Raw genomic sequence first — 11,426 nt, forward strand, 5'->3', positions numbered from 1 at the left:
GACAAGGTTTTGGCAAATGACACTGATGGACTTCAAGACACAGCGCGAGTATTCATTTACTTACTGCGGGAGGATCAGAGAGTGAGATTCGTTTTACGACAACATCCACCGGAAGTTAGAAATCGAATAGAAAATTTCAGAGGGTAATTTTATTTTGTAATATGAAAAATTTATAAAAACAAACTGATTTTATATCAATTGAGTTATTACTCTGCACTGAGAAAACATTATACTTAATTCCAATACAAAAATAATTTTAAGTGATTTTGTTTAATTGAAATTAGTTTATAAGGTTAATTCTAATATATAGAAAATATCTACTGCTTTGATTCAAAAATATTTTTTGTTTGATTTATTATATTTAATTCGCAAACAAGGCTTCCGTTTCCGGTACCGATACAGTTTAGTTGCGTTTGGGATTTGTGAAGTTTTTTAACCAATTTAAAAGGTTATAATTAAGGGTTGGATAATTTGAAGTGTATAAAAGTGTTAAAGAAAGAATTGTGTGTCAAGTGTGTGAAAAAGTTTGAAGGAAAAGCAGTGGCGTATCCAGGGGGGGGTGTTTGGGGGTTACCCCCCCCGAAATCTTGGAAAACCTATATAAGTGCTAGTTTTTTCTGAGTATACCTCTAATCAAATTTCATAACCCCCCCCGAAACTTATTTCTGGCTACGCCCCTGATGAAAAGTGTGGTGTGATTGTATAGAAAAGTAAGAAGAATGATAGGGGAGAGCGGGGAGAGACATTAGTAGATCAGGGAGAATGGGAACTACTCGAGTCACTGAAGGAAAAAGAAGCGATGAAGGGGCCTGAGGGGAACCTGAAAGCAGGCAGGAGTTTATCGTTGACAGATGATGTTGTGCCGGGCGAATCTAATGCGAATTTGAAACCAGGAAGGCTGACTAATTTTCAAAGAACGCAGCGACTATATGGTGCAGGGTTTTCTTCTGAAATGATAGAAAAATTTGCCTTAAAAGAGAAATCAGGAGAAAAAGATTTTAATAAAAACAAAGAGAAAGGGAAACAAGAATTAGACAAGAAAAGAGAAATTAAAGCTAAAAAAGAAGTTAGAGAGTTAGGTGGCTTACAATTAGAGGAATTAATAAAGAAAATGGGGGAAAATACGAATATCTGTATAGAGAAAATTAATAAAAATTTGGACAAAAAATGGACAGTGTCTTTGAAGGATTGAGTAGTGAAATAGGTAAAGTTAAGAAAATGTGTGAAGAATGGGAAAGAAAATAGAGTGAAGAAAAGGAGAAAATGTACGAAAAATTAGAAAAAGGGCAGAAATATATAGAAGTAGACCTCGAAGTAGACATGGAAGTGGAATTAAATATGGTAAAAGAAGAAGTGAGAGAGTCAAGAGAAATAATAGGGGAACTAAGAAAGAGGATTACTAACCTAGAAACAGGGACAGAAGGAGGTATAAAAAATCAGGAAGGATTGGTACTGGAAGAAAAAATGAATGAGGTTTCAAGATGGATGGAGAGGACAGAAAAAGAGAAAGAATAATATTGTGATTAAAGGATAAAGAGAAACCGAAAGTGTGGATTGTGCAAATGGAGAATGAAGAGCAAAGAATGGAGGTCATCTCGGCAAAAAATAAGTTGAAAGGTAGTAAAGAAATTATAGAAGAGGACAAAACGGAGAACGATAGAGAAATGGGACGTGTTGTTTCTTAGCGAGTCGTGGGTGGAAAGGAAAGATTTGAAGAAAAAAGAAAGGATATTACCAAAAGGGTACAGATGGAAAATACAGGAAGCGAAGAGAGATGGACAAAGAGGAAGAGGATCAGGAGGGATTATTTCAGGGGTAAGAAAAGAGGTTAGGGAAGTAAGAAAGGATTGCACGATTGTGGACGAAAATGGTATAGTGAGGAGTATTAAAAGAGGTAGGGAAACGATAGACATAGTGGGAATTTTTAGAAGAAGAGGTGATGAAAAGGAATGGGGAATAATTAAAGATTGGATGGAAAAAGGAAAGGACAAAAATGTAATCATTGGGGGGGATTTAAATGCAAGGACCGAGGAATTAGGGGGTGGTTTATGGAATGCAGAGTTGGAGAAACATAGCAGAGTTTCCAGACATAAGAAAGTGGATAAAGAGGGTAAGAGGCTACTACAATTGTTGGAAGAACATGGATGGTCCATCTCCAATGGAAATATGAGAGGAGACGAGGAAGGAAATTTCACCTATAGAGGAAAAGGAGAAACCGTTATAGATTACCTAATACCTATAACGAGAAATTATTCTGTCATGCTGACAGATGACAAGGGAAGGGATAAAATCATTAAAATGAAGGTAGAAAGAGAAATAGGGTCTGACCATTTTCCTCTGGTTGTAGAATTAAGGGATGGGAAAAAGAAAAGAAGAAGTGGACTGGACAAAGGGGTTGGTAAACAAATTAAAATTAAAATGGGTAAATGGAATGTGGAGAGGCTAGGCGAATTCCAGGAAAGAATGTGGAGAGAAATGGAAGAGTGTGAGGATGAAGAGGGAGTGGATAGTAAAATAATAAAAATAAGAGACAAGACCGATAAAGTGAAAAAAGAAATGGGGGATGTAGAAGCGCAAGAGTTAGGATATAGAAAATGGTGGGATAATGAATGTGAAGAGTGCAGGAAAAGAATGAAAGGATACATTAAAGAATGGAGGAACGGTGAAATTGAAAGAAAAGAATACAACAGGAGACACAAAGATCACGAGAAATTATTAAAGGGAAAAAGAGAAACGGAGAAGAAGAGGTTTATGGAGGAAGCGGAAAAAGCAGTGCAGGAATGGTAAAGAATGCGAGGTAATAAACAAAGAAAGAAAGAAGGAGAAACCTATAAATAAGAAGATTAAAATAGAGGAGTGGACTAGCTATTTTATGGACATGTGTGGGGGAACGGGTCAAAAAGTAAGAGGGGAAGGAAGAAGGATGGTGAGAGAGAATGATGTGGAAGAGGTGTCAAGGGAAGAAGTAGATGATGCGATAGACAAGCTGAAGAGGAATAAGGCTGTGGGAAAAGACGAGATGGAGAGAGAAGGTATTAAATATGGGGTAAAAAGGTGAGAAGGGTGATATGGGAAATTGTCAACGAAGTGTGGAAAGGAAATGGATGTCCGGAGGAATGGAAAACGGGCCTGATTGTACTGCTGGTCAAAAAAGGGGAAGGAGAGAAAATAGAGGAGTACAGAGGCATTACTTTAATGCCAGTGAGCTATAAGGTATATGCGGAGATACTCAGGAAAAGGTTTGAAAAAGGAAGTATTCCACACAATCAGGCTGGGTTCAGGAAGGATATGGGCACAATGGACTATATATACCCTCAATTACTTAGTGAATAGAAAACTGAGAGAGAAAGGGGCAAATTAATAGCCCTTTTTGTAGATTTTAAGGCTGCGTTTCCGTCTGTGAATAGGAGTATATTGTGGAGATCATTAAAGGAAAGAGGGATTAAAGATGTGATTGCGGAAAGGATCAAAGAAATGTATACGGATGTGAGAGCGCAGGTTAGAATAGGAGAAACAATTGGGAAAGAGTTTTGGCAGGGTAAGAGGAAATTATATATTGCAATACTTAAAGAGGATAAGGTAGGAGAAGAGATGGAACAGAATGATAAGGTTTAGAATGGGGGAAGGAATGCGTGAATGTAAATATTAGATGAATGAGAGTGAGAGATTGTGTAGGGCATGTGGCTTTGAGTTGGAGGATTGGGAACATGTTTTAGATAGATGTACAAGTGGTGGAGAGAATGAAAAAGGTGTGGATGAAAGGATAAGATGGATACTGGATGAGAATGGGCAAGGTGAGAAATGGATGAATGAATTAGAACAAATATTCTCACAATATGAGATCAAATATTAAGGTTAATTAAAGATAAAGAGGGTGGGAACGAAGTTAAAATAAATTTTAAAGTTTGACGAAGCCAAATGGAACGGGAAACGAAAGCCCGGTACCAGCGAATAATTAGGAAATAAGATTGTTGTATTAGGTTAAGTTAAGTTAAAAGATTGTATATTAGGTTAAGAATTTTTGTATTATGGTTCCTCGAACCCTGCATAATTAATCAGGGAGAGTAAATAAAATATAATAATATTTAATTCGCAAACATATTTTCTGTTTTGATTTCAACAAAAATTATGTTTATAAATTTTATGTTTGAATCAAACTTAAAAATTGATTATAAATAATTTAAAATCAACCATAACTTATGTTTGAATTAAAAATATTATTTCTTTAAATAAACCAAAAATATGTTTCAATTAGACTTAAATATGTTTGATTGTACCCCAGTAGCACGTAATATTACAGCAATATTGAGAACACTGCCTTAACATTACCAATATTGCCTTAATGTTGTTAATGTTACTGGAACATTACGTGCTAATTGGGTATCGTTTTCTCAGTGTGTGGTGAAAAGCATTTAATCTTTATTTTAGTAAAATTAATTGAAAAATCGAACTAACAATTGTATAAAAGCTCAACAAAAAATAAAAAATTCTTGCAGAATTCTGGGAAATGTAACGGGCGCAATTGTAAACGTAGACGAGTACAAAATTCACGAAAATCAAGATGGATCTGTTGACAGAACAAGGACTGATTTATATCTTCATTTGGTGAATCGTCAGGACAATTCAATTTTAGAAGTGTCAGAGGTTTTGGAGCTAATCGATCGTAACATTGAAAAATTGGACGAACTTTTTAAAGATTTTAATGTTCTTGATACACAAGCAGCACAGGCGCAGCCGATAATTCAATATGAACAGGCAGGCACCACTTTTTGGCTATTGGCAATAACTCTCTTCTTGGGGGCACTATTGATACTTTGCATTGCACTGTGTCTCTCTCAAAGGGCTTCGTTTCAACGTAAACTCAAAGCTGCCAATGCCACTCCATTTGGTAAATTTTTCAATAAAATTTATATTCAACAATTTCTAAATATCAATAAGTAACAACATTTTTTAAATTAATTTTAGTTGCTGATCATTTTATATACTATGTTCGCCACGATTAACCCGTGATTAACAGAAAAATATTTTTTATTAGGTACTTTAATCAGTAGTTTTTCTTAAAAATTAGTTAAATTGGTACAAATTTACTAATTCATTAAATTGAAATTTGAAATGAATTTTTTAAAATTTTTGAACATAATTATGAATTTCTGCTAAGAGTTTTATTACTTTTGAAAATAATTAAATTTGTACAATCTCATGTAACTTCTCCAAAATTCAATTTTTATAGTGTTATTAAGGGCATTTGAACCACGATGACGTCACAGTTTTCAAACACATGTTTTGCACAAAGTGAGACGTCATAATGGTTCAAATGCCCTTAACAAAAATTCTTCTAAAAATCCATTATTTTTAATAATTATTTAAATATATATTAGAAATTTTTTACTAATTTTAGAAGAATTTGAATTATTATAATTTTTTAAAAACTTTATAAGTTCTTTAAAATTTCTGATTAAAATCATTCAAAATTAAAATTTTATTAAATTTCAAATTGAAACCCATTTGAAATTCATCTATTTACGAAAAATGTAAACGCAACTCTTTTAAAATTGTATTATAATTTAAAAATATTTAAGTAAAATTATTCATTATGGTTTAATATCTCAGATGTTAAAAAGTATAATCTGTAAATGTTAGGTTATGTTTGAACAAGTCTTTGTCCAATATCTTAGATATTAAATTTGAACATCTAAGAAGTTTACATAGTTCACTGTCACAGATATTGACCATTAAGGGGTCTTGTAACTTTTTTAGGCATTAAAATCGGAAGTTTTTAAAAAATTTTTTGCTCATAAGTTTTAAAATATAATTGATCAAAAGTTTTTACATATCATTGTGTATGTTAGGAAGTCTTAAAAAAAGAATTTCATATTTGAAAAAACATAAGTATCTTCTTTCTACAGAGGGCGCTTTGGTCACTGGTAAAAATTATTGGTTGTCATTGTAGCTCATAGCAGAATCGTCTAAAATCAAAAAATCAAATTTTATTTCAAAATGGACGACTTAATACAGGACCTAAACCTCTTATTTACTACTAATGTACAAAATTACACTTTTTGTGTATCATTTATGTTAAAAAAAATTGCGTTTTTTCAGATTCTTAGATTCAAAAGCTTGCCATTTTCTTAATTTTTGATATTTTTAAGTATTTCGAGGTTTAGGTCCTGTATTAAGTCATCTATTTTGAAATTATGTTTGATTTTTTTTTTCAATGATTCTGCTATGAGCTACATAGACAACCGTAATTGAAAGTAATTTTTACCAGTAGACAAAGCGCCCTCTGTAGAAGGAAGGTATATATATTTTTTCCAATCTGAAATCCTTTTTTTAAAACTTCTTAACATACACAATGACATGTAAAAACTTTCGATCAATTATATTTTAAAACTTATGAGCAAAAAATTTTTTAAAATCATCCGATTTTAGTGCTAAAAAAGTTACAAGACCCCTTAATATCTAGATAATAAGGCTTAATATCCATTTTTCTCAGTGTATGTTCAAGAATTATGTTATTTAAAAAGAAATTATTGGCAGAAATAGAAAAAATTGAAGGTTTTGTAATAGAATTCGAGGTAATTTTATAGTTTATGTGTCAAACAAAAAAGTCACAAAAATTCAGAATTTTCTTAAGAATCCTAAAAATTGAATAATTTTTTCCAGTAGGGGAGACTGGGGTAAACCCGCTCACTAACGATTTGACGCTATGAACTCAACGTAAGATAGAGATATTGGTACTGTGAATAGTACTTAACATTCAACTTATATTAACGAACTTTCGTTTAGTTTCATAAATTCAACACAGAATCAGAGTCGATCAAATGTTTTTAGAGGTGTCAGAAAAAAAAACGTTTTTTGAATTTTAAAGTTTTTCGATCATTATTTTGGAGTCTTAATTTATTTGTCAAATTTTTTTTGTTGCTATTGGTTTTCCTACTTCGAAGTACATATATAGTTTTGTCTCATTTCAAAAAGATTTAATTAAATTTATTCTGAAATATGAGGAATACACTCGGGGTAAAGTCGCCCACGTGAAGTCGGGGTAAAGCCGCTCACTTAGTTTTAAATTAAAAATTTAGAACAAAATAATTTCACGTATTATATTTTAACAATAACAAAATTTATGACTTGTTAAAACCAAAATTGTAACAACAGTTCACTTTCACTTAATAAAATATAACATTATTTAAATCCATAGTTGAAATTCATGAAACCTATATTCATTATTCATTAAACCAATTTCTTGTTTATAGAATTGTTTATAGAACTTATAGTTTATCAATAATAAATCATACTTAAGACGGGAATAAGATGAATTTTAATATTTAAAAAATAAAACTGTTACATCTTAAAAAGATAAAGTGAGCGGGTTTACCCTGGAAAATTGTGAATTCGAAATTTGGTATATGTGAATTAAAAATTTTCTCTAAGTAAAACTAAAAAAGATAAAGCAAACATTTGTTTTTATTTTTTTAGTAGAAATCATAAGCTTTCAAATGATATAAATTAACTTGGATTTAGAGAATAATTTCCTAGATTTTTACCGATCTGAAAAAAAGTGAGCGGGTTTATCCCAGTCTCCCCTACTTTTAATAAAAATTCCTGACTTTTCCCTAATTTCCCTGACCAATTCAATTTTTCCTAACCTTTCACTGAATTTCCTGTCCTGTGTCAAACCTGAATAATGATATACAAAAAAAGTAATTAATTAATAATTTTTTATAGGCGCGACCGACTCGGAATTTGTCAGAGGTCCTGGTAGAGTTCCTAACACAAATAAACACAGTGTCGAGGGTTCAAATCCAATTTGGATGCACGCCTATGAAAACGAATGGTTTAAAAGTGACGAGTCGTTTAGGTAAAAATGAACAAATTTTTTTCTTGCAATTTTTAAGAAAATTTAAATAATTTTATTAATACATTTTGAAAGTAATTTATACTTATAAACATATTTTTCAAATTATAAAACTACTTCTTTTATAACTCATAAATATTATTTTATAACTTATAATAATTTCTTGAGTTACAAAATAATTTGTATTTGAAAAAATTATTTTGTAACTAATAACATTATTTTCTAATATAAATGTAATTTTTTATAGCCACGGATCTGAAAGAGATTCTTTAGACGAAAATGCCTTAAACAATGAAGAAATTATAAACGAAAGTAATACCAACGACAGACCAACTGAAGACAAACCCTATTACATTCAACCAAGAGTCGCTTCTATTTCAAGGTTTGTTTCGAATTTTCATTTCATTAAATAATTTTTGTAATTTTCTTTTGCTCAGCATAGATTTTGTTTATTTGCCCAAGTAACAAAGATCCAAGAATATTTTTGTTTTCATTTTTATTTCACTCTTGGGAATTTCTCGGTCTCATTCCCGGAAACTTTTTTACATCGGTTGTTAATTTTTTTCCTTTTACCTACATTCAATTTTTTCAAATCTTATTTTTCCGAGTTAAATAGTAATTAAAAATTAAAATTTTTAATTAACTTATTAAATAATGAATTACTTCGATAAATAAATATTAACAAATAATAATAATTAAATAAAATAATAATATATAATCAAAAATTTAGTAATAATTAATTGATAATTATAATTAACATGTAGAATAGTAATTAATAAGTTTTATTAATATGTTAAATTATAATTATTAATTTAAAATTCAAATTTTCGTACATCCAGTGATATGTATATATTAAAAAAACCATTTTCAGGAAATACTGGATAATCATATTTATTTAAAAATAATATACCGTCACTCACGACGTTTCGATATCAACGTTGATATCCTCTTCAGGTGAAAATTAGAATTTTATAACACAAAAAACATAACTATTATAAAGAACAAGCATCTTGGAAAGGATGCTTGTTCTTATTTATTTAAACTAACATGTTGTGTCTTTCACGGCGAGAACGTGGGAATTGACAAAAATTAAAATATTATGTTAGTTTAAATAAATAAGACCAAGCATCTTTTCCAAGATGCTTGTTCTTTATAATAGTTATGTTTTTTGTGTTATAAAATTCTAATTTTCACCTGAAGAGGATATCAACGTTGATATCGAAACGTCGTGAGTGACGGTATATTATTTTTAAATAAATATGATTATCCAGTTTTTCCTGAAAATGGTTTTTTTAATTATTAATTTGAAAATTGTAATTAAAAATCAATAATGTTAATTAATATATTTAATAATAAATATTAATTTGCAAATTATAATTAATAATGTTAATTAACTTTTTAGTAGTATGGAAACTAGCACGGACGAAGGAAATGAATCGCCAATTTCAAGAAGTCAACAGGTGACGAATAATCCCTTAGGCAAAAAAATTGAGACTACAGAACTTTAAGCCATTTATTATAAAGGAAACTCATTTGTAAATATCATTATGTAATTAAATTTTTATAATTGACATATTTTAAACATTAATTCAATTAACTTTTCCTAACTAATATCAAACACAGATTTATAAAATTAAGGAATCTGTTATTGTAATTAAAAAACATGTTTCTAAACAAATTATTCAGATAATTACAAAATTGAAAATAAATGATAAATTAATAATTACAAAATTATATTTTATTAAAAATTTTATAATTTTTACGATTTACGACAATTATCAACTGATATTTTAAAATAATTTTGTGAAATGTTCATTTAAGAACATTTAAGAACGTATTTACCAATAATAATTTCGAATATGTAAATAATAAAAATATTTTCATTTTTTTAATAAGTTATATATATACTGATGTTCGACAGTATAATTCAAGAAAAACCTCTGCCAGAAATTGCATCGAATTTGTGAATAAGATATTTATACCTATGTATATCGTTTTTGTAACTATTTTATAGTCAAATCTTTTAATAAATAATAGACAAAAAGAATGTAAGAAGAAATTTCTAAAAAGTTTTCCCAAAATCCTTAATAGTGAACTATTATAATATAAAAGTAATTATCCTAGCCATATTAAAATAAAAAATATTAATATGAAATAAAAAAATTAATAAGTTATGGCGCTTCTTCAAAAATTCGAAAAATCAAAACTTTTATTTGAATTTTCCCAGAATTTTTCACGAAACAATTGTCAATTCATTAGTAAAGGCGCTCGAACAGCTCTGCTGCCTGCCTGCAGGTCGTCATGGTAACACATAAGAGTAAGAGAGTCAGAAAATTCAAATTAAATGTTTATTCTCCCTTACTCTCATGTGTTACCATGACGACCTGCAGACAGGCAGTAGAGCTGTGCGAGCGCCTTAAGTCCCTTCACTAAATGTGAAGTTGAAACCTACTTTATCGACTTTTTTAAATATTAATATTTTTTAATCAAGTTAGGCTTATTTTCTTCACCGTGGATCACAGTATCAAAATAAAAAACATACAAGTAATAAAAAAAATTTGTTAATAATTGTTTATATAAATTAATAACAAACTCCCCAAACACACAAAAAATAATCTAAGTTTTCTAAATAGCAACAATAATTATAAATAAGTGACACATGTTTGTAAGGGTTATCGAGGCCGCTGATTACGAATATGATGTTAAATTGACAATTTGACAGTTGACAGCTGTCAACTTCTCTAAACAGTGATCGTTTTTTATAAAAAAGACAGTAATAAGTTTTTTGAGGTCGCTGATTACGAATATGATACCAAATTTGAATCTTAAGGCAGTAGTCTCCTTTATAGGCTTAAAAAATCGACTTTTTTATTTTGTCTTAAATCTATTCCAAAACTATCCAAGAATATGTCTTTAAAATTTTAGAGGCCAATTTGACATATTTTCGAAGGTAGAACAGATTTTGTGACCGATCGTCGAGCACGTGTGAATGCTCGGGCAGACCCCAACGCGCGCGCTCCACCCCTTCATGCGTTCTATTGTATACCTAACCTTGTATCACCTTGTATACACCTGAAAAGGTGTATATACACACTCAAAATTCGAACGAAGCGTTCAATTCGCTTGTGTGGCGCTTAAACCCAAAATACGTCAATTCCGGCTCTAAAATCGTCGAAATAGCGTCAAATTTGGCTGCAGGCATTTATAACGAGGCCTATGCATCTGTACTGACCACTATGTAGCTGCTCGATATTGTTATCGAGCAGCAATGCAAAAAGTTCTTCGAGGAAGAGGAAGGACTACTTTATGGGCCAGGATGTAAATAATAGGATGTAATTAATAACAACTCATATCTTTTTGCCTTTATAAATTATCCATTAATTTTATTTAGATAGCCCTTTGAATTGCAAACATATCAAATTATTATCAAAGTGTACAAACTATAAAAATGATTATTTTAAAAGCAAACAAGACTTACCCTTTCCTACAAAATGTACTCTTAAAAACTAAAAGATGCATACTAACAGTTTCGTCATGGTACTCAATCTATCTATGGAAACATTCCCAGGCT

General features: G+C 30.3%; 1 protein-coding gene across 3 annotated transcripts in view; it reads left to right on the plus strand.

Moving 5' to 3' along the window:
* The window catches only part of LOC122504070 (cadherin-23), a 123,442-nt gene extending 113,749 nt beyond the window's left edge, over positions 1-9,693 (plus strand). For 2 of the 3 annotated variants that reach the window (XM_043614962.1, XM_043614961.1), the window contains exons 22-26: positions 7-143; positions 4,497-4,888; positions 7,726-7,858; positions 8,103-8,237; positions 9,258-9,690. In XM_043614962.1, coding sequence (XP_043470897.1) covers positions 7-143; positions 4,497-4,888; positions 7,726-7,858; positions 8,103-8,237; positions 9,258-9,363 — 903 coding nt within the window. In that variant the 3' untranslated portion in view covers positions 9,364-9,690. Of the gene's footprint in view, positions 1-6; positions 144-4,496; positions 4,889-7,725; positions 7,859-8,102; positions 8,238-9,257 lie in introns of all 3 variants that reach the window. The other variant, XM_043614963.1, reaches the window with a different exon arrangement.
* Positions 9,694-11,426: the final 1,733 nt, after the last annotated feature.

Source organism: Leptopilina heterotoma, unplaced genomic scaffold, assembly GCF_015476425.1.
Source record: "Leptopilina heterotoma isolate Lh14 unplaced genomic scaffold, ASM1547642v1 Lhet_278, whole genome shotgun sequence".
In the NCBI taxonomy this organism is placed as follows: Eukaryota; Metazoa; Arthropoda; class Insecta; order Hymenoptera; family Figitidae; genus Leptopilina; species Leptopilina heterotoma.